Source organism: Triticum aestivum, chromosome 4B (genome assembly GCF_018294505.1).
Source record: "Triticum aestivum cultivar Chinese Spring chromosome 4B, IWGSC CS RefSeq v2.1, whole genome shotgun sequence".
NCBI classification, from domain to species: domain Eukaryota; kingdom Viridiplantae; phylum Streptophyta; class Magnoliopsida; order Poales; family Poaceae; genus Triticum; species Triticum aestivum.
In genome coordinates this window covers 203,011,349-203,034,833 of record NC_057804.1, presented here as the reverse complement: position 1 = coordinate 203,034,833, position 23,485 = coordinate 203,011,349, and the positions used below count along the sequence as shown (strand labels likewise).

Genomic DNA, 23,485 nt, shown 5'->3' with positions numbered 1-23,485 from the left:
GAGTTGTAAACTTAAGTCCGATGGTGACCTGATACTTTTGCTCTGTTTTTCTGCATGCTATTTCCTCATTAATGCTATGCACGCATGCTGAATCACATCAGTCACCATATTTCATCATACATTTCAAATTCTTCATTTCATATGTTAAATGCGTGTATGAATTACAAGATACAGGGGGAGTTCTCCATGATTCTACTCTTCAAATGTGCATTGCTTCAAAAGCAAATACATCACTATGCACATCTTCAGGGGGAGTTCTTCTATATCATGCAATCAAATTCCTCAACATTGAGTACTTTCAATTCATATGTTTATCCCAGTTGAAAACTTAACCTATATTGTCATCAATCACCAAAAAGGGGGAGATTGTAAGTGCATCTAGTGCCCCTTAGTGATTTTGGTGTATTGAAGACTTATAGGTTAAGGGACTAATATGTTTGTGAGTGTACACAGGCTCTATAAGTCAATGAGGAGTTTGATATTTACAGTGAAAGTCGACCCCTAAAAATGAATGTCTTCGGCTGAAGACTTTGGTTCTCTTGAAGACTTTGAAAGTGAAGAAATTGGTGTGACCGAGAAGACTTCGATATTCATGCGAGGAATCTGAAGCTTGAAGACTTTTGTTTTCGTAGTTTCATTTTCTTCTTCTTGAGTCATAGGAAACACCGTACTGTTAAAGGGGGTTGAGGTAATACTAAGGAAACAAATTTCCAAGTGATGCTCATCTCAAAATCCTACACCTACCCAATCCTTCAAGTGAAGCCATTGGAAATCTCATATCAGTTCAGTCAATTTCTTTAGTGATAGAGACGAAGATCTTCTGGTCTCTAAGGAATTTGTCCTGACTGAGGAGTTAGGAATTTGCCAGTGCGGATTGCCTACACAGTGAGGAACATGATAGCCTTGAGGAATTCGAACCTCACATCCGACCGTTGCTGTGCCGCGCGCCAGCTGTCTCAAAATATCCTACCACCTAAGGTCATATTTGCCAAGGGCATTTATGTTTTATCATGTCGTGCTGCTCCCTAGGCTATAAATAGCCGCCCCCTACAACCACTAGCTGGTTGGCTGCTCTGAGAGAAACTAACACTTGTCATTTGAGAGCATCCCATCCTCCAAGGACTTTGAGCGAAAATCATCAAGTGAGGAAAACCCAAATCCCAAACCCAAACCTACAAACCCCAAAGTGATTGAGCATCACTGAAGAGATTGTTCCTGTGTGGAACCAACGCTTGTTACCTTTGAGGACTATGTATCCTCCAGATGGTTAGGCGTCACGGTCTGAGCATCCAAGAGGAATTGTGGATTGCCGAGTGACCAAGTCTATGAAGGTTTGGAAGTCACCTATGAAGACTTACCACTACTGTTGGGCGAGGTCTGTGTGAGCTTAGCTCAAGGAGAATACGGTGAGGACTGTGTGTCCGAGACTGGGTGTCCTCGAGTTTAAATACTTAGCTACTCCAACCAGATGTACAATTGTCACAACAGTTGGAACTGGTCAACCAAATCATTGTTTTCACCAAGCCAACTGGTTCTATTTCCTCAACCCTTTCATTTCCCCAGTTATGTGTTGATGTACCTGATCATTACTACTTGAAGACATTGACTTAAGACTTTCTCTATTTCCTCAATCCTATTTCTTCAGTCTGTTTGTCTTCATCCTGCTTATCCTGTGTTTACGCTTTCTGTACTCTGTGTTTGTCTTTCATTTCATCATGATGACTACGGTGTTGCTTTGTTATGCTTATACCTGAGTACTTATTCCGATGCAAGTAGTTCTTTGCTTAGGAATTTCCTCACCCTGAAATTCCTCAGTGAAGAATTCATAAAAATCGCCTATTCACCCCCCTCTAGTCGAGGTAACGCACTTTCAGGTATTTTTGGGCCATGCTTGCGGTTATTCTCTTTTGGGTTGCACTTTTTAAGTTTTCTCACTCGAGATTCACTTCCATCTTTTGAGTTCCTTTCCTTGACAAGAAGGATCTTCAGATAGAACTATCCAATACACTACTATCACCATATAGAATATACTGGTTCTCTTTGATCACCGTTGGGACTTGCTTTTGTTATGCAACGTTGCATTTCCTATGACATGCTCAAAGTTATGTAATGAATCAAACCATTACTATTGTAAGTGATTAGTTCTTTTTTAGAGCTACTGCAAGCCGCACATCCTATCTTGAGGCTTTATAAGAATAGAGGCATCTTAGTTGTCTACACTTCCTATCTTGAAGCTCCATCAAAATAGAGGCATCATAGTTGTCGAAAATTCATAGATAATGATTTGGTTGGCACCGTACTGAACCTATTACCGGATTGGATATTACTGTATCCGGCAGCACGGGTGCTGCCGGGTGTGGCAAGCCGCATTTCTTACTTAGTTTAAAGAAGTTGGAGGTGGCGGAGGGGAAGAGATGCCGCAGAAGTGAAAGCATTACTGTGCCTGTGCTCAACCGTATATGTAGTACAGGTGACTCGTAGATTCAGATCTACCCGATTTGGTTGCATACAATAATATAAGTCTAGCTACACCAAAAGTAGCATGAATTAGCTGGTTTTGCCGAGTGGTTAAGGGGGAAGACTTAAGATCTTCTGCACATAAGTGCATGCGGGTTTGAACCCCACAACCAGCATCCTTATTTTCTCTAAATATTGTGGAATGGTTTTTAACAAACAAGAATCCCTAATCCCCAATCTGGAATATGTGGCCCGTGCCCATCCTTTTTTATGACAAAATAATCAAAATGTTTATAAAGACATGGAATGATGGAAAGGAAACCAAGCATAACTGGAAGATAAACTACAGAGAAATAGAAATAAGTTATTTCACAAAAGTTTACCTTTTCCTTTTCAAACAAGAGGTACACTAATCAATAGCTAGCACACACAGTACAAGATGTAATATCAAAATAAACCACGTGTCATAAATATTACATTGCAGATCCAGAATTAAAATATTACATACCTCCTTAGCTCAAGGCTAGCATAAAAAAATACAACGGAAAAGCAAATAAAATATACATGGAATCCAATAACAGCACATGCAAATGTCGAGTATAGACATAAATGCGCGTGGTTTGAACCCCACAGCTAGCAGCCTTATTTTCTCTAAATGTTATGGAATGGTTTTTAACAAACAGAAATCCCTAAACCCTGATCTAGCAAGAACATGGCCTGTGCCCATCCTTTTTTATGACAGAATAATCAAAATGTCTATAAAGACATGGAATGATGGAAAGGAAACCATAACATGTGGCCTCTTTTATGACAGAATAATCAAAATGTCTATAAAGACATGGAATGATGGAAAGGAAACCAAGCGTAAATGGAATATAAACTATAGAGAAATATAAAATATAGTGAAATAAGTTATTTCACAGAAGTTTACCTTTTCCTTTTCAAACAAGAGGTACGCCAATCAATAGCTAGCACACACAATACAAGATGTAATATCAAAATAGACCACGTGCCATAAATATTACATTGCAGATCCAGAATTAAAATATTACATACCTCCTTAGCTCAAGGCTAGCATAAAAACAAAATACAACGGAATAGCAAAGAAAATATTCATGGAATCCATCCACACCACAGGCAAATGTCGAGTATAGACATCGTAACCCTACATTGTATCACTCCCCCATCGTATAAAATCTACAACATGATAAGTTGCGACCACAAGGGTCAGTACGTTGAATGATTGGCAAGTCCACATGAATAATATAACAGACCTACATCTATATGCAAGGTGTATCAAGAGGATAGTGTAGTGGTAGTTTTACAGAAAAGCTAAATTTTCCTTTATAACTACATAATATAATAGTCAAATTTTAATTTGCCTTTCTACGGTAAAATACATATGGTTGAATTGGGCACTCCAATACTAACCTATTCCCACTATTAAGTTTCCCGTCTTTTTTTATTAAGATGTATCATATGTAAAGATCATTCAACAACTATAATGGTCTAACTGCTCAATTTTGTCCGTAACCGGGGACATGGCTAATCATGATCAGTTTTTTACACTCTGCAGAGGTTTGCACACTTTACTCACTAGACTCAACCCGAAGATTGAGACAAAGTCTTTCCAAAGCAGTCGCCTCCACCCATCGGCATCCGGTACACCTACTCACATCTATATGACTACATCTGCTAGCTTTTCCTGGATGAGGCTCCCACAACCTACTAAACTAAGCCAGAGCCCATATAGCTAGTGGTTTTGCATGGAAGCTACTAGTCGCCAAGTCTGTCTGGTCTTTTTGAAAACATGGGTGGCATTCCACTTACATTCAGAGGGTGGATACCATGATGTTCTTGAAACCACCCAGCAATACCATTCCGCCAAAAGGTGAATTTCTTTAGTTACCACTCAAGTCATTTAATATAATCCCCACATAATCTCTATGAGTACACAAACCAATCTCCGTCTACATAGCATAGCAAGAATACAACTACCACGATATACAAGGCCATACTAAGCTGAAACTCAATAGCAATTACTACCATAATATTCCTACACATGCATAATATCATATGGTGATAAATAGCTACATGCATAGAAAAAATAGGATGAAGGATGATCAAGGTGTAACTTGCCTGGTATGTTTGATGAAGATCGTCGCACTCATAGTTCCTGATAATTCTACTAGTCATGCTTCGAGCAATCTATTGTTAACGAAAGAATCCAAATCAATAACCACGCCATGAAGAAGAACCAAAAGAACAACAAAACAAATATGGCAAGGTTGAACAACATCAATATATATAGGCTTCATATATATATATATATATATATATATATATACATATATATATATATATATATATATATATGACAAATTTTTCCTACTACCGGGTGTAGTTACTCCCACTTATGTTTCATACGTTTTAGGTAGTATCTATCATATCCGAGAATATGTACGTGTAGTATGTAGTATATAAGAATGTTTAGGTAGTATATATACTACTTTTTTGGTAGTATGTATCATATTTTGCGCATACTCTATTTCACGTATAAATATGTACGTATTTCACAAATACAATAAAATTATGATCTCACTTGCAATTTTTTCATACAAATCACTTGGGAGTATCTTAGATATAGTATATGAACATACTAAAAATAATAAAGTAGAGTATATACTACCATATGATAGTATATGAGAAACGGGTGTACCTATACCCGGTAGTAGGATGCATTTTCCCTATATATATATATATATATATATATATATATATATGTATATATATATATATATATAGGGTCTTTATGTGCTATAACGTGACAAAGTGAAGGAATGAACTCGAAAGAGTTAATGAACAATGGAATTGCTTTATAAGCTTATAGATTTGATATAATATGAATCGGAGTCAAAGTGATGGGAAAACAACATAGAAGTGGTGTAATAGTTTGCATATGACATAAGGGCTCATTTGTAAAAGGAATCAATTGAAAGGTGCACTACAATGCAATTTATAGTGATATGAAGTTTGAATGAAATATTTGAATTCAAAAGAGGTAAAAATGTTTGAAATTTGATTATACAGTATATGATCAACAAGTATTTGATACAAGTTCTCATATGCAAAAGTAATCACTGGATAGGATATATGATTTGCAAGATATGATCACATGATGGTTTGTATTCAAATTTGAATTGCTCAAATTTGAAAAGTTTGAACAAGTGAAATATTGATGCTATGGGATAGTACAGGTCAATACGAATGTGTAGGAAAATGATTCATTGAGTTTGTAATTATATAACTCAAGCTTGATAACCCACAAGTATAGGGGATCATTTGTAGCCTTTCTCGATAAGTAAGAGTGTCGAACCCAACATGGAGCTAAAGGTAGAATTAATATTCTCTCAAGTTCTATTGACCACCGATACAACTCTACGCACACCAGCGCTTGCTTTACCTAGAAACAAGTAATAAAACTAGAAATACTTTGTAGGTGTAGTGGGATAAGTTTGCAAGATAATAAAGAACGTGAAAATAAAAGTCAGATGCTATTTTAATAAAAGAATAATTAAGTTAGTATAGCAAATGTGGAAAAGTGGTGGTAGGATTTGCGAGATTGTCCTAGACAATTGATAACAAGATTGGTCATCATTATTGCAATTTTATATGAGGGCGAGGTGATGTCTACACTACAAAAAAAGACACATATGTGAAATTTTGGCCCAAACGAAAACTTTTTCTATCATGGTTATGACACTTCTATGACGATAATTGTGAGAAAACCATGTATTATCTTAGATGTGGCAGGCTCCTACTTCCACTACTATAGGATGGTCCAAATGCGACAATCCAATCAGAGACCCTTCGACGAAACTGTGTGCGATGGATCAATCACAAACGGTGATGTAATAAAACCATCAAAAAAGATGCAAAAAGTTTGCAATGGCGATGACATGAAATGCGGTTCCGATTAGAGTTGTGTGTGCGATGCGTAGCAAACGGTTAATCCAGCAGAACTATTTGCGATGAGGCAGAATAACAGAAACGGACAGCCAGATGAGGGTGCGTGCGATATACGACATACAGTTCACTAGGATGAACTGTGTGCGATTAGGCAACACAATAGAAACGGTCAGCCAGATCAAGGTGTGTGCGATGGAGGGCATACAGTTCCCTCGGATGAACTGTTTGCAATGAGCCAAGACAACAGAAATAGTTCAACTCAACAAGATGTCTGTGATACGCGACAAACATGTCCGTAATCAAAAATGTGTGCAAAGACCAATAAGAACACAGACGATTGCTGCTAATGAGCCATGTGATTTGCTATGTCTATGGTTGCTGCTAACACCGAGTCGGGCGGGACACGAGCATAGCACGCCGCGGCCGCCTCAACCGTGAGCAACCACATGCATAAAGCAGTTGAACACGCAGGGAATGATCGTCTACAAGCCGGCCGGCAGTTGCATCGCTCCGTAGAGAGCGGCCGTGTGCTACTACCTCCGTCTTGGTCTATTAGTCCCCTTTATATCGCGTGCCATATTTTGCCCTTAAATTTAACCAACAAAATGTTAATGCATGTTATTAAAATTATATAATTGGAAACTATGTTCAAATACGAATCGAACAATATAATCTTTGGCGACATGCATTCGTATTTTATTAGTTAAATCCTACTTATAAACCAGGATGGGGCCAAGGTAGTAGGTAATAGAATCGCAAACGTTTTTTATTAACCATATGTGTACGTTTCCTTTCATCCTCCTCTCGCACGTCTTGTCACCCCGCTGCTGTAGACGGCTTCGAGCGCAAGCTTGAGCAGCGCGCGTGGGCGTTCTTTTGGCCAAACGGTGGTGAGCTAGTTCCCGCACAACCGCGCAGGTTCCAGTGCAAGCTTCCCGCCCGACTCGATGAAATCCATCAAAATCCCAATGCTTACCAGCCTGCTATATAAACCCTAACGGCCGGCGAGTCATGCGTTGCATTTTCCCCTCCCTCCATGTAGCTTATCTCGTCTGCTTCTCCCACAATCGCCAATGGCGCTGGTCCATCATCGTCGCTCAACCACTCCGCCATCATCAGAGGACAACTCCAGCTGGGAGGCTACACCGCGGCGGTGGCTCAGTCCTATGCGTAGTGTAGTGCGTGTGGCGTCCCTCCTATTGGCTGTGCGAGGAACACCTACCACATGCTCCGCCGCCGCTGCCTGTTGGCAGCTATTGCCGGCCGCCGTTGCCGCCACCCCATCGTCTGTCGCCGTGGCCGCCACACCACCGTCGAAAGCCAGGGCTATCGCCCGCTCCGCCGCCGCGGCCCAAAGGCGGGAGGTGGCCGTGGTGGCCGCCACCTTACTGCTAGCTACCGTGGCCATCACCTGCTCCTCCACCGCAGCCCGAAGGCGGGAGGTGGTGGTTGTGGCCGCCACCCCATCGTTGGCCGCCAGCCCACCGTCGACCACTGGGGTCATCATCCGCTCCGCCACCATTGCCCGAAGGCGGGAGGCGGAGGTGGAGGCCCACACGTGCATCAGCGACCTTGCGTGCTACATCGAGTTCCTGCGGGAGGAGGAGGAGCGCTTCGTCGAGCACGCAAATATCCTTACCGTCGTCGTGGCCGCAGCACACGCCGATGTAGAGGTGAGGAATCAGGAGATCTACGAGGAGTCCCGCCGCTTCGAGAGGGTTCGTATGGAGCGGCAGAGGTCGTTCAAGGTGAGTGTCGCTGAAGGTGCAGCAGCGGCAATCACTGTATTGCAGTTGTCCAGCTCGTCGGTAGACTCGTCTTCCTCTGGCTCTTACTGAGCGCGCTCGGCAGAGGAGAGGCTGCCGGAAGTAGTACAAAGCTCCTCCGTAGTAGTGGTATTTAGGGGCTATTTTGTTCAGTTCATCTGACTATAGATGTGGTGGAACTATACAACGTGCTTAAAATTAGCTAGTTCTAACCTATAAGGTTGCTAGCCAACTCCTCTCCACGACCGTCCCTTGATTGCGTCACTTTTGTCCGTCGGATGTTGGTCAAACTGGTCTTCAGTGGATTGGTTGCCATTGGATCTACGCTGGTAATTTTTGTTCTTCGTTTGACCTTCCAGTGAATTCGTTGGGGCGATGACCTATGGGCTCGGCCTCCTGCGCTATTGGCTGGGTCAGCTCTTTTTGGGTCGTGGGTGGCCTCCCCTGGCATGCCGTGTGCGTGCGTTGTGGGCTTAGCGCACTCCTCCTGGCTCGGCAGCCATCTGAAACGACATATCTACACCCGTCTCTACCCCTTCCATGTAATGACGAGTGGGACAGGATAACCGTTGGTCCCACGTGTAAGCGACTCTATTGTTTTCCTCCGTGTTATGCCGGGTTGGAGAGAATTGTTGGCTGACCTCCACACAGTGTCGGGTCCACTCACGCATCTTCTCTCTGGGTCTTCCAGTGCGCTCGCCTTTTTTCCGGGTTGTCCGATGCCTTTAGTTTAGTTGTACAAGGCCACTGACGTTGAGGCCGTGTCGAGGGGCGGGGCTGGTGGTCAGTTGCATTGTGCGCTCGCTGCTGGGTTCGTGCGGCCGATGGCGAGCGCCGCACCTTGGGTCCCTCGTGTGAGCCTGCGAGGCGTGCATCCTCTCAGGCTGGTCATAGTGGGAGTAACATAGGTAGTAACATAGATGCCACATAAGCAAAAATGATGATGTGGCAAGTAGTTAATGAGGAGAGAGGCAAATAGAGTAACATAATATGTTACCATCACATAGCGGTTTCCAATGCATAATGAGTCTACAAAGTAATAAATGAAGGCAACTATGTTATCACACCTATGACACTACCCACTATGAAGGTAGTAACATAGACTAGTAACACTAGAAGAACACCCGTGCGTTGCAACGGGGCCACATTAAATTTAAGAGTTCAATATCAATTATGTTAATATTACATTTAATATTCTCATACATATCAAGTGACATTGGCGACCTTTTTACCATCAAATTCTCACACACTCTCTCTCCCTCCCTCCTCCTCACTCTCTCTCCCCCTCTCCCTCCCTCTCTCTCTCTAACACACACACATATCCATCTTATTGGGTACGGGACCATAATCCATCTATTTCACACGCACACGCGCTAGTGCATAACAATATGGATTATAAAACAGGTTCAAGGTAGTAACAAGGATTCTTCTCATGCATTAATAAACAAATGTTCTGCACTGAAGACAAGATAAACAATTCCCAAAGTGCATCAGAGCATCACAGAACATTACTGGCAAGATAAATGCACGATGTACCGGAACTGCTCGGATGAACCAGAACAGAGCCAACATATATCATCCTAGACAAACGCAACATCAACCATTTACCTTGGTACTTTAGGGACCGACAGGAGGATGCATGTAGAAGCGCTTATTGCCTGCGAATCCACAGTCAGAGAGAGAAATTGGAACCCATTCCCATCACCAACTGATAAAGAAAGCATGTAAGAAAATTGATATCGGGCCAACTTGGATCTTCGGTGATTGTCCGCCGGTATGGAGAATTTAGGAGGGTGGGTGCAGGGAGTGGCCTTGTGGATGATGGATGGAGGCGCGGAGGGATGTGGTCGCCGGAAGGTCGAAAGCGGAGAGGGTCGGGCACGTTAGGTGGAGCCGGTGGTGCGCGACAACCGGAGGCGGCCCAATCGTGGGCGGCGAACCGACGATAGCCTCGGCCCATCTCTCGACGCAGCGAAGATAGAGAGGGCGGCACTGCCGGTGCTCGAGGCCGCCGCTCGGCACCATCTACATCGAGGGGAAAGAGAGGCGAGAAAGCGATAGGGTGATGCGGGGCTAGGGATTGCGGAGGAGGGTGGGGGTGTGCGATTTGAATGGATGGTTCTGCCCACCGTTTTCTTGTACGTGGCGGTGGAGACGGCGGCGTCCAGCCATGCAGGCGAGGCATGGGTCGAGCCGGGCACACGGCGAGGCGCAGTAGCAGAGGCGGGGGCGATTTTTTGCTACTGAGATGCATGGTGTGGGATTGATCGTTCATGTTCTCTTTTCCTTTTTAACGGGAGATGGATGCGATTTTTTCACGAGGGGAGAGATGCGACCACGTACAGATTCCATAATAAATTAATTAGGTCCATAACGGGAATTCTTTACAATGCGTTAAGATTTACGTGTTAGTTTTCTTAATAAAGAAATGCACTGATGTAGGGATCGATTGATTCGGGTAAGGAAAGATAGATTCGTGATCTTTTGTATGTTAGGAAATTAGTGGTTTGCAAGGAAAGAGTGGAGAGAAAAAGAACCAATGCGACCACGTATAGATTCCATAATAAATTAATTAGGTCCATAACGGGATTTGTTTACAATGCGTTAAGATTTACGTGTTAGTTTTTTTAATAAAGAAATGCACTGATGTAGGGCGCGATTGGTTCGGGTAAGGAAAGATAGATTCGTGATCTTTTGTATGTTAGGAAATTATTGGTTTGCAAGGAAAGAGTGGAGAGAAAAAGAACCAGTGGAGGTGGGAGGAGGACAAAAATAAACCGTACGAGGCTACCAACCGCTCCATTAGGAGTAGAGATTGTTTGTGAAAATAACGTGCGACGACGACTTAGCGAGCGGATCCCCTTAAAAAAGACATCGAGCAGATTCCCTTAAAACTGGTAGGAATGGATACGATTGATGACGTTGATAAATAGTGGTGAATGTTGGCCTAATTTACTATCATCATACATGGAAACGAATCATCAAGAAAAAGAATACTTCCTATTACTACACTCATAGGAAGCTTCCTAATCTCTGCTACCAAACAGTTTATGCCCAAACAAGGAAGCAAAGTTATGGACGTGATTCGAAAGGAAACAAACGTTATGAAGATTAATTAATTTAGATTTGATCTTTAGAGATTGATTGTGATTGATTCTTTTACATAAAGATATTAGTAAATAATTTGCGTTGGTATGGAAAGTTCTGATCCGTTCAGTTTTTTTTGTTGTGTGAGAGGGTGAAGTGAAAATAAACCGATGAAGTGGGGGACGCGACAAAAAAAATCTACGACGGTTAACCTACGAAAAAAACCGGACAAAAGTGGTGGGACGAAAAAAAACCTGGAAGCAAGACTACCAACTGCTCCATTAGGAGAAGAGATATGTATGTTACTGGTCTAAGTTACTCCCCACTATGACCAGCCTTAGTGCACGTCGCGCCCTGCATTGGTGGCAAACCCTTCCCCAATCACCACAGTCGCCAGAGCCGCTGCACCTCTCCTTCCTCCTCGCCCGCAGCCCTACCACAGCACGCATTCCTCCCGTCATCGATCCCCACCACCTTTTCGCGTTCCTCCTCCAGGACCACCTCCTGTCGCTTAGGCTTCATCGCGGCGGCCGTTTCGAGGCGAGCCTGGCGCAGGCGGGCAGAAGCAACGGGGAGCGGCGGATGCGGGTGTGAGAGTGCCGAACGGCACCGTCATTGTTCATCGTCGCCCCGCTAGGCCGCACCATAGAAGGACCAGGACCTCACCCCTCATCCCTTCTGGATGCACCTCCCCACATGAGTTCCAGATGTTGGGCCGCCGACTGCAGTAGCCAGGATTGACATTGGTGATGTCTGTACGTATTTTCGTGCTCGCCAGTTACACAATTCTTAGGTTTGGTCAATATCTCTGGAGCTATGGTATTATCCTTTGATTTCTCCTATAGTTCCCTTCCTAATTTTGTTTGATAATTTGCTAGGTTATGGGATTGGATCTCCATTTTCCAAGATTCTTAGCTGATAAGTATATTGTGCGGAAAAATCTCTACATACTGATGTTGTGCACATCCAAATCCAAGCAATGTAAAGTGACCGAGCATTTCACGTGTGGTATGCTACATCTCATACAGTTTCTGAACTCTAATACCATTCATGTGCAGTTGGATAGTCCATAGAGCAAAGTTGATGCTTTGTATCTCACTTATGGACCTATTTATTAATGTTGCAGTGATCTGGGTTTCCATCTACTTAGATGCATTCCTTATCTTTATGTGTTCCATCTATACATATATGTTTCTGCCCATAAATGTATTTATGAGCTGGCTCCATTTTTTACTGCTTTTATGTACCCTTTAATCCCCTAAAAAGGGCTATACATGCATTTTGAAGAGTTCACATTTTCTATAAACATAAGCATTGTCTTACCCCACTGCTCTCTTGCGTGCGGCGACAAAGATTTCATCCTTAACCTCCTTCACAACCCCAGGTTCGACTACTTTCCAGTTTTGTTAGTTTTCTTCTTGGCCGCACTGAACAACATGGCAACATGGGCGTCATGGACACACGCATGCATCTTGTTGTCCTCCTTAAAATTCAATTAGATTATACACAGACATGCAGCCATGTTTACTTAAGATCCAATTAGACAAATGTTGTTTATGTTCCATATAGTTTCTAATTAGAAAGGCCACATATGTAGGTTGACGTCATGGCGTGAAGATATGGTTTTGTGATCTATGGTGTCGAGTCATCTGTTGAATGGGTGATAATGGAAATTCTCTTGAGGACAACCCGTGCATAAGTTTTGTGAGAGTTAAACCTGTCTTATGAGAGGTAAAGCTATTTTTACAGTTAAACCCGTGTATACGAATGGAATTTTTTTAGAACTGGTCAAACTATTTTTTTGGTGAGAGTTAAAGATGTTTTCTTGATGACAAACCCGTGAATAAGTTTCTCATCTATATAGATTAATTAATAGGACATCGATTTAAGTTTACTGAAGCTCTTTCTAAGAAGAGGGGGTCTGCTTTGGTTTCTTGCTCCTTGCCTATTCTCTTAAAAACATTTGACTGGATGCAGCTGCCGGGTTATACATCAATAATTTGGGCAGTTGAATATGGTGTTTTCAAGTAAAGGATTTCAAAAATCTAATACGACATGCCTATTTTTCATGGAAAAACTAATGGTACCTTATTTAGTTTTTAAGCTAGACTAATTTGACTACACACTTCCTGGGGTGCCTTCTGTGTTTGAATAGTCATAGAATGCTCCTGATGACGAGATGTTCCTTGGTCACTATTTGAAGTTCTGCCTTGGGTGGCCTTGGTCTTGGTTTTCAAATCCATATGGCTACTTACGTATAGCATATGTAGGTCCTGTTTGAACTGTTCTCAAATATGTTTACTCTAGAAAAGTGGAATATGCAAAGTTTCTGTGTTGATTAGGCAAATAAGGCTTTGCCTTAAAGCTTGTCCCCATGCATCTATGTTCCAGGTTTTTTTGGTATGAATTCCATATTTCCCTGGAATGGATCAACACATTTGCACGGGATTTTAGAAAAATATATGTGAATGCATCTTTCTAATAAAAGCATTGTTTAAGAAATACCCTTTTCTGGAATCAAAATTGTTGTTGGTCCTCTGATCACTTTCATTGTCTATCAAATAGGCTATGACTTCCATAAGCTAGCATCATTGGGGTCAGGTCGTTGACTCGTTGTGTTTAGTTTATTTTCAGTGCCTTGCAAGTTAGTGGTTCCCATAAGATTGTAGGCTATCTTATTAGTGCTGACTGCCATATTTATCTTTCATGTCATTGTTTAACCATGCCTGGATGACTGCTATATTTATATATGAACAAAGTGCTTATTCCTTCGTTGCTTCCAGATTATCAAGGTCGGAGCAGAGCAGCAAGGGATGAGAAAAGGTTTAACTTATTTCAGACATACAGAAATTAAAATAAAGCTATGCACAGAGAATAGGTGTAGAATCGATTGCTGGGCATGAACTCCGGCATGGAGTACTTTACTTTGCTTTTTTCACATTAAAATTAATTATATTTAGTAGTTTTTTGTGTCCACAGGACTATAATCCATCCATCATTGCTGGTTCACCACTCTAAATGAAAGACTCATAGATGCCATTAGAGAAAGGTCTAATCTTAGTGCATATGAACATATAGATTTGTCTGATTGTGTTGCAATCTTAGTATCATTTTATCTTTCTGTATGAATTTGCTATTATGTGTCATTGCGTTGTAGAGTTGACCATTTGTAGCAAGGGTTAGGCAAATGTTTATCGTGTAAAATGAGTTATCGGTTCTTACCACGTGGTTGTTATTTTATTTTGCAATTTTTATGCATCACATAATTTCTTTTTTGACAAGTGATCTTAATTCATGGTCCTTAGTTTACTAATCGTTTGGTGGCTTTTTGTACCAATATCGTGGTGCATCAAGGAGGAAGGGGTCTAGAGACAGCGATGGGCAAAACAATCATGTGGAGGTAGCAAGAGGCAGTTCTCGACAAATCACTATAAGGTGTTCTCTTTTAGCCTGTTGATTTTTCTGTCTCTCTGGTTTTGGTTTCCTGGTATAAAATTTACTGATCTGAGAGAAAAGCAGTGCAAGGATCCAATGGAAGAATTTGGTGAAGAACAAGGTCTCCATCATTTGGCGTCAAGGTAGGCGAGACCATGTCATCATTAGGCCAGTGCATGTAATGTTCTCTATCTGATGTACTATTTAGGTCATCATGGTTACAATACTTTTGGCTCGCCTTAATGCTAATAAGGAATGTGGGCCTACAAGCTTCAACCATATGCAGCGGTTCCAAAGTTATGTAGGCCAAATTGTGTTATTTTTTAGTGAACATTTTGCTCTCCAGTGAGGTTACAGATTCTATAATGTGTTGCGGCGGTATTTACATATGGAAATCCTAATCTAGCTAATTTAATTGTGGGAAATATATTGTTACTCTATCTCCCAGGCCTGTTGTCACTTCTCATTATTTCTGCTATAATGTGAGCCAATTAGAAACAGATATAATGTGTTTTTACTAATAAATCTTATGCTTGTGTGTTTTGCATTCTCAAAAAATCATGACAGGTCCCCAAGCCCCTGTATCCGCCCTTGAAGCTGGGTTTAGCGAGCTAAGGTTGCAGTGGAGAATGAACGTGCAAATTTGCAGCAGCAAAGGTCTTTCTACGTTTGATGGGCACCTAAATTGGTTCGATTTCACGGATGATGGAGCCTTGCTGTGTGACGTATTTCCTGGTGAAGAAATATTTGTGTGTACTGGAGTTAATGCATCTCCAAGGAATAACCAAACCTTTATTCCTATTTTATCATATATGCTACACTTAAATGCAAAGTGTTAGATATGTTAACAACTGTTTCAATCCCATGTTTTAAAATGTGATTGATTACAAATTGCACATGCTCAAGTATAAAATTGTAAAAGAATAATTTTTGATTAAAAGAGTTTTCGTTGGCGCTCTAAGTGGTTGCTCATGGCTAAAGTTACTAACAAATGCATATAATTTCAATGCATTCGTGGTTTTAAATGGGTATTTGCGCATATCACATTGTAGATAACAAGGCACCATTTTTTTATTGTAGACAAAAAGTCACCATCCTTTCTTAAAGGATGTTAAATTTGTGCACATGGATTTTCTTTTCAACGTGCATGTATTGTATTTTCAACGTGCACATAAATTTAGTGTGCCTCTGTGCCATTTGTGTTTGGCCATGTAGACAAAAAGTCACCATCCTAACCATCCATATGTGTTTGGCCACAATTACACCAACTAAATCATATATTTTCTTTTCAACGTGCACATGGATTTAATGCGCTTTCGCGCCATTTGGCGCAACGGGTCCACTAGTTTATATAGTTGAACTAGCTATTTCAGTACGTGGTTGGCAAAAGTTAGGGAAAAGTTTGGTCGGTTTAGCTTTCAAGTTGAACTGTTTGTATAAAAGAATGACTACTTAATCTATGAATGAAATGTATGCTTAATTACTGAATTTTAGTTGCAAAAATTAGATAGTGCTAGTGATTTTTAGCTGCATATTTTGACAAATGGCAGTGTTACAAGGTTGACAAATGTCAACGTTACTAGACCAACAACTGTCAATCTTTCCAGTTTGACAAATGGCAATATAGAATATACCCAATATGAGAGACGCAAATCTTACCAAATTGTCTGTACGTGCGGTTGCACACGGGTCACCCGAAAAAACCTTTGCATTCAAGGGAGGTATAAATCTTGCTTGCCAGATTTTCTCTTGGCGTAGCGCCGAATTCTCGCTTTGCATACCGTATTCAATCTGAACCGTTTGCGTTAAAAAGATGCACAAATCCTGCGCGGCGAATTTTCCCTTGTCTGATTGGGGAAGACCATAGCTCTCACTTTGCATATGGGTGTTCTATCTAAAACGTTTGTGAACAAGAGCTGCACAAATCCTACTCGGCACATTTTCCCTTGGCTTCCTGGGGAAGCTGTCAGTTTACATACGGGTGTTCTATCTAAAACGTTTACGATCAAGAGGTCCACAAATCCTGCTTGGCACATTTTCCCTTGGCACAAATCCTGCTGACGGAACTCATCTACTACCTCGATGTCTTGCTAGATCAAGAAGGCGAGGGACGTCACCGAGCTGAACGTGTGCAGAATGCGGAGGTGCCGTGCGTTCGGTACTTGATCGGTTGAAGTGCGAAGAAGTTCGACTACATCAACCACGTTGTGAAACGCTTCCGCTTACTGTCTACGAGGGTAGTAGACACACTCTCCCCCTCGTTGTTATGCATCTCCATGAAGAGATCATTGCCTGTGCATAGAATTTTTTTTGTTTTCCATGGAACGATTCCCAACAGTGGCATCCGAGCCAGGTCTATGCATAGATGATATGCACGAGTAAAACACAAAGAAGTTGTGGGCGGTGATGTTCATACTACTTACCACCAACATCTTATTTTGATTTGGCGGCATTGTGGGATGAAGCAGCCCGGACCAACCTTACATGTCTTCCACCGACTGACATGCAACTAGTTTTGCATACAGGTGGTTGGAGGGTGTCTGTTTCTCCTACTTTAGTTGAATCAAATTTGACTGCGGCCGGTCCTTTAAGAAGGTTAAAACAACTCCCTGAGTATGCACTGTTGCTATAGTTTGTCGTCTTGAGACACCATGTGATGATCGTGTGTGATAGACTCTATGTTCACATACAACGGATGTAAGACAGTTTTACACATGCAAAATACTTGGGTTAAACTTGACGAGCCTAGCATGTACAAACATGGCCTCGAAACACTGGAGACCGAAAGGTCGAACATGAATCATATAGTAGATACGATCAACATAGAGATGTTCACCATTGATGACTACCCCATCTCATGTGATGATCAGACATGGGTTACTTGATTTGGATCACATATCACTTAGATGACTTGAGGGATGTCTATTTAAGTGGGAGTTCTTAAGTAATTTGATTAATTGAACTTAAATTTATCATGAACTTAGTCTTGACACTATTCGCAAATTATGTTGTAGATCAATAGCTCGCGTTCTAGCTTTCTTATTTTTGATATGTTCCTAGAGAAAACTAAGTCGAAAGATGATAGTAGCAATGATGTGGACTGGGTCCATGATCTGAGGATTATCCTCATTGCTGCACAGAAGAATTGATAGATTAGTGTGCCATGCTTTACGGCTTAGAATCGGGGTTTTAAAAACATTTTGAAAAAAATGGAACATATGAGATGTTCCAAGAGCTGAAATTGGTATTTCAGACTCATGCCGTGTCAAGATGTATGAGACCTCTAACAAATACTTCGCCTACAAGATGGAGGAGAATAGCTCAGCCAGTGAGCATATGCTCAGAATGTCTGGGTAGTACAATCGCTTGAATCAAGTGCGAGTTAATCTTCCAGATAAGATAGTGTGACGCCCTCGATTCAATCATACACTAATCATACACGCAAATGTGTACGATCAAGATCAAGGACTCACGGGAAGATATCATAACACAACTCTAAACACAAATTAAAATAATACAAGCTTTATATTACAAGCCAGGGGCCTCGAGGGATCGAATACATCAGCTCGAAAACACAAGAGTCAGTGGAAGCAACAATATCTGAGTACAGACATAAGTTAGACAAGTTTGCCTTAAGAAAGCTAGCAAAAAAGCAACATCGATTGAAAAGGCAAGGCTTCCTGCCTGGGAGCCTCCTAACTACTCCTGGTCGTCGGCGGTCTCCACGTAGTAGTAGGCACCCTCAGTGTAGTAGCAGTCGTCGTCAAAGGTGGCGTTTGGATCCTGGGTTCCACCATCTGGTCCAGCATCCGGGAAGAATGGAAAGAGGTGGAAAAAGGGGAGCAAAGCAATCGTGAGTACTCATCCAAAGTACTCGCAAGCAAGGATCTACACTACATATGCAACATTATCAAAGAAAGGCTGTATATGTGGACTGGGCTGCAGAAATGCCAGAATAGAGAGAAGGCCTAGTCCCATCGAAGACTAGCATCTTCTGGAAACCACCATCTTGCAGCAAACCGGAGAGAGTAGAGTAGCATAAAGTAAAGTAGTAGTAGTGTTATCAACCTCGGCCAGTGATCCTTTCTCGACTCCCTGCGAGAAAGCAATCCCAGAGCCGTACTATCCATTTCTCATCACAGTCCAATTCTCATCATAAGTATCCAATTCTAGTTGTATCGATCGGGATACAACTCTAAGTGTCCGTTACCGTAGGACAGGCTATCGATAGATGTCACGCTCGATTAACTCCGGTCGGACACACTTTCCTGGGTCATGCCTGGCCTCGGCCAAACAATACGCCGCAACCTGACCTAGACTTAATAGAGAGGTCAGCACGCCGGACTAAACCTATGCCCTCAGGGGTCATGTGCCATCGCCCCGGGAACTCCTGCACGTTGCGAACGCGTCCGGTGAGCAGACCTAGCTACCTCCTTAAAAAAGGTAGGTGCGTACCATTCCAACCCGGCGCGCGCCGCTCAGTCACTGACGTCTATTAAGCTTTGGCTGATGCATACGACGCAGAATGCCCATACTATGCCCACGTGATGGTTAGTGCTATCAGGCCAGAGGCCCCTCGGATCAAATATCCAAATCGTAGTGGATTAGGGCGCGGTAACAAGTAGAGACTCACGAAAGGTGTGACCCCGTTGCCCCATCTCGAGGACTTGGGCAAGGGCTAGGAATGCCCGGCCACGCCTCGTAATTATCTCGTTGACACCCTCCAGGTCAACCCTTCTCCACATCACTCGCGGGTACCCCTCAGGGTCGACCCGCCTTTCCAAGTAACAATTGTAAAGTTAAAGTATCCGTGGATCCAAACATCAAGGGGAAAACCCGAGGAATCACCCCCGGTGAATTCCACTCGATGTAATCATCAAGGTGAATGTAAGAGGGACCACCCTCGAGGTCCACACTCGAGGGGTTGCATGATAGAGTCTTATTAGAAGTGGTTAAAGAGGAAATCACCCTCGATGACCACGACCAAATAGCTACACTACAGGGTTAACATCAGAAGTGCTGATGAGGCCTCACCCTCGGCACTCGATAGTAACCCAGTAGTGTCGAGCAACTAAGGGGAAGTGATGCACGGTGCCGGGGCCTGGTCTTCGATCCCGTTGATCGGGTCTTCGATGATGAAGCAGGGGCAACAAGGACAAGGTGGGGGGTCACTGATGGATCACTAACCAACCTATACTAAGCAGTTTAGGATAAGCAGGTAAGTAACAATAAGCAGATTACAAAAGCAGGCTATGCATCAGAATAGGAGTAAACAATTACAGTAGCAAAATCTAATGCAAGCATGAGAGAAAGGAATGGGCGATATCGGGATGATCAAAGGGGGGGCTTGACTGGTTTCTCTGGCAAGAAGGATTTGTCGTCGATGTAGTTGATCACAGGGGTACCGGCAGCGGTCCCGGGGTCCACCGGAAAGAAGTAACAGAGGTGGAACACAATAAATAATAGAGCAATCAAAGCATCACAAAGCATAACATGACAATACAGGATGCTAGAGGTGTCCTAACGTAGGGATAGGTAATACCAGCGAAGGGGGAAAACATCCGGGAAAGTATTTCCGGTGTTCCGCGTTTTCGGACAAACGAACAAAAGGGGGAAAGTTGCATGTTCGCTATGCTATCTAGGTGTGGCTGACAAACGGATTGCGCATTCGTATTCGTCTCGTCGTTCTGAGCAACTTTGATGTACAAAGTATTTTCATCCGAGTTATAGATTATTTTATATTAATTTTCAAAGTTTAATGCATTTTCTAAAATTCTGGATTTAACACTAATTCAAAAAATTAAATGGACTAACAGCTGGGTGCACCCGAAAATATACCCAGTAGTGTGTGTTAGAGGCTGGCAGTGGGGCCACGATCAAAGTCAACAGCCCAGGCAGCGTTGACTGGTCAAAGTGAATAGTGCAGGTGGGTCCCGACTATCATTGACTCGTGATTTTTCAGATAATTAAATAGTAATAGTTAACATGGGGCCACGTGTCATACTCTGTAGTTGTTGAGTAGTGGGTTAAATTAAAAGGGGTAGTTAGTGGGGTGTGGAGCCCATACGTTAGTGAAACAACCACATGGGGGTTTAATTTCTAAAATGGGATTAGCCCCTAATCTAGAGAGAGAGATGGCCGGCCCGTACGTGAAGTGGCCTTGGGCCATGCCTGGGATGGACACACGCTCGACTTGGCCATGGCCGAGCGCGGTCAGAGGAGGTGCAGGGCGAGGACGAGGGTGGTGCGCCGGCTGGCCGAGGTGGAAGCAGGCTAGGCACAAGGCCAGGGTGCACACGGAGCGGCCGGGGCACCGGCGCGGTTGTACGCAGATAGCAGCAGGCAGCAGCGGTCGTAGGGAACAACGAGCATAAGCGGCAGTGCTGGAGGCCGTGGCAGCAGCAACCGAAGGCAGCTGGCAAGTGCAGCAGCGGGGCCATCGGCGGAGCAACGTGCAGCCGGCGAAGGCGGCTCCCGAGGCAGCCAAGAGCGGCAGCAGGAGCAGCGTTGCAGCAAAGCAACAACAGCAGTTCGTGCGCATACATGGAGCTTCGGCCACGGTCACGGGACGGCATCAGGCGCAGCAGGGCGCGTGCGGATGGGGACGACATCTACGGTGATGGATTCAAAGGGGAAACAGGGGGAGCTGGGAGAGGAGCTCACCGCGGAGCCGTAGGCGTGCTCGGGGAAATGCCGGAGTGGTCGGAGCAGAGTAGTTGGGCGATGGCGCGCCGGCGACCGAGGTTGAAGAAGAGGATTGTGGCGTCGATGTAGTGGCGATCCCGACCGACCCGTTGGCGTACTCGATGCAAGCGGAGGAGGCACGGCTCCTGGAGTGGACGACAAGCATGGGGATGTCTTAGTTGCGGCGAATCGAAGGCGGCGGTGGTCGGCTCCGAAGATTGAAGACGATGACGCTGGCGACGAACCAACGCTTCCCGGCTCACGTTCTTCCGCAGAGAGATGAGGTGGAGCACGGCGGACCTTCTGGACTTGATAGCGCTGCGAGAGGAGCTCGGTGGCCACGTTGAACGGTGTCGGCGCGACGACGCTGAGCTCGGGAGAGAGAGAGCGTGGTGGTGCGAGGGGAACGAGTGAGGGAGAGAGGGAAAAGGGGCACTAGGGTTAGCAGGGGGGCCGAGGATGCTCTTATCCATCTCGGGGCACCGACGGATGGTCGACACGGGCGAGATCCACGCATGGACGGTCGCGCATGGCCGGACAGCGCCATGGCCTCTGCCTCATGTTGAAAGGTGAGGGAAAGGCCGGGGCGGTGGGTCAGGCCTAATACAGTGCAAGTTGGGCCAGGTGCAAAAAAGGAAGGGCGTTCTATTTTCTTTTATCGTAACTGTTTTGCCTTTTCACTTCTGTTGCAAAAATACTTGACCACTAAACGACTTTTGTAAAATAAGCAATTTGTCAAAACAAATACTAGGCATTATGTACTACTGCTACAAAAGTTTGGAGGCAAGATGATCTTGTTCAAATTTTTTATAAATGAAAATTAGATTAACGGGGCTATTTTGGGCACTGTTTTAAATCCTAGGGGCATTTTGGGAGTTTAGGTGATGTTGTTTTCCTCAACATAATCACTTAGGAATTATCTGCAAATCTATGAACTATTTTGTTTGCATTTTTGAAGATGTAAAATATTTGACTTGCAATACAAATTTGAATTTGACTTGAATTTTAATCAAGTGGAATTTTGGGCAAGGTAAACATGGTGACATGGCAACCATCAGGGGGAGGTTACTGTAGCATGATTCTCGGGGTGTTACAGATAGTGATTGGCAGAGTTCTCTAATCACTATCACCAAGCTACTAGAACCTCGTGATGAACTATAATATGCAAGGGATGACGAAAACCATTCCGAGCTCTTCGCGATGCTGAAATCGGCGAAGGTAGAAATCAAGAAAGAGCATCAAATGTTGATGGTTTACAAGACCACTAGTTTCAAGAAAAGGGCAAAAGGGAAAGAAAGGGAACTTGAAGAAGAATGTCAAACAAGTTGCCGCTCCCATGAAGAAATCCAAAGCTATACCCAAGCCTAAAACTAGTGATTCTACTGCAAAGGATATGGCCACTGGAAACGGAACTGCCCCAAATACTTGGCGGATAAGAAGGATGGCGAATTAAACAAAGTTATATTTGATATACATGTTATTGATGTGTACTTTACTAGTGTCCATAGTAGCTCCTGGCTATTTAATACAGGTTCAGTTGCTAAGATTAGTAACTCAAAACATGAGTTGCAAAATGAACAGAGACTAGTTAAGGGCAAGGTGACGATGTGTGTTGGAAGTGATTGTAAGGTTGATAAGATCACCATCGCATACTCCCTCTACCTTCGGGATTAGTATTGAACCTAAATAAATGTTATTTGGTGTTTGCGTTGAGCATTAATATGATTGGATCACGTTTATTGCAATACAATTATTCATTTAAGTCAGAGAATAATTGTTCTTCTGTTTACATGAATAAAACCTTTTATGGTCATACACCCAATGTAAATGGTTTATTGAATCTCGATCGTAGTGATACACATATTCATTATATTGATGCCAAAATATGAAAAATTGATAATGATAGTGCAACATATTTGTGGCACTACCGTTTTGGTCATATTGGTGTAAAGCGCATGAAGAAGCCCCATACAGATGGACTTTTGGAATAACTTGATTATGAATCATTTGATACTTGAGAACCATGCCTCGTGGGAAAGATGACTAAAACTCCGTTCTCCGGAACTATGGAGCGAGCTAATGACTTA

The 23,485-nt window shown here is 43.2% G+C and overlaps 1 protein-coding gene and 1 long non-coding RNA gene across 5 annotated transcripts; one reads left to right on the top strand and one right to left on the bottom strand.

Annotated features, from left to right (window-relative positions):
- Positions 1-11,625: 11,625 nt before the first annotated feature.
- LOC123091801 (uncharacterized) lies at positions 11,626-15,605 on the top strand. Of its 4 annotated transcripts, XR_006443513.1 has the most exons (7): positions 11,626-12,072; positions 12,158-12,287; positions 12,877-13,010; positions 14,063-14,102; positions 14,634-14,714; positions 14,799-14,857; positions 15,282-15,605. XR_006443513.1 is itself a non-coding variant. In XM_044513410.1 (6 exons), exons 2-6 carry the CDS (start codon positions 13,004-13,006, stop codon positions 15,551-15,553), a joined length of 459 nt encoding a protein of 152 aa, XP_044369345.1. In that variant the 5' UTR covers positions 11,628-12,034; positions 12,158-13,003; the 3' UTR covers positions 15,554-15,605. The 4 variants fall into 4 exon arrangements, 2 of the variants coding, with proteins under 2 accessions (XP_044369345.1, XP_044369343.1); XR_006443512.1 differs by having other exon boundaries at positions 14,063-14,714; XM_044513410.1 differs by having other exon boundaries at positions 11,628-12,034; positions 12,158-13,010.
- A 2,589-nt stretch (positions 15,606-18,194) lies between these two features.
- Positions 18,195-21,913, bottom strand: LOC123091800 (uncharacterized). Its single transcript, XR_006443511.1, has 2 exons — positions 21,378-21,913; positions 18,195-18,511 (listed from the first exon to the last, which is right to left on the bottom strand). It is a non-coding gene; the product is annotated as an uncharacterized lncRNA (long non-coding RNA).
- Between the last annotated feature and the right edge of the window lie 1,572 nt (positions 21,914-23,485).

Bases quoted from the DNA above. Each gene is read 5' to 3' on its own strand.
- LOC123091801 (XM_044513410.1), top strand. The intron at 14,103-14,633 runs GTTTAACTTATT...TGGTGCATCAAG, and splicing joins GCAGCAAGGGATGAGAAAAG to GAGGAAGGGGTCTAGAGACA. The intron at 14,858-15,281 runs GTAGGCGAGACC...AAATCATGACAG, and splicing joins CTCCATCATTTGGCGTCAAG to GTCCCCAAGCCCCTGTATCC.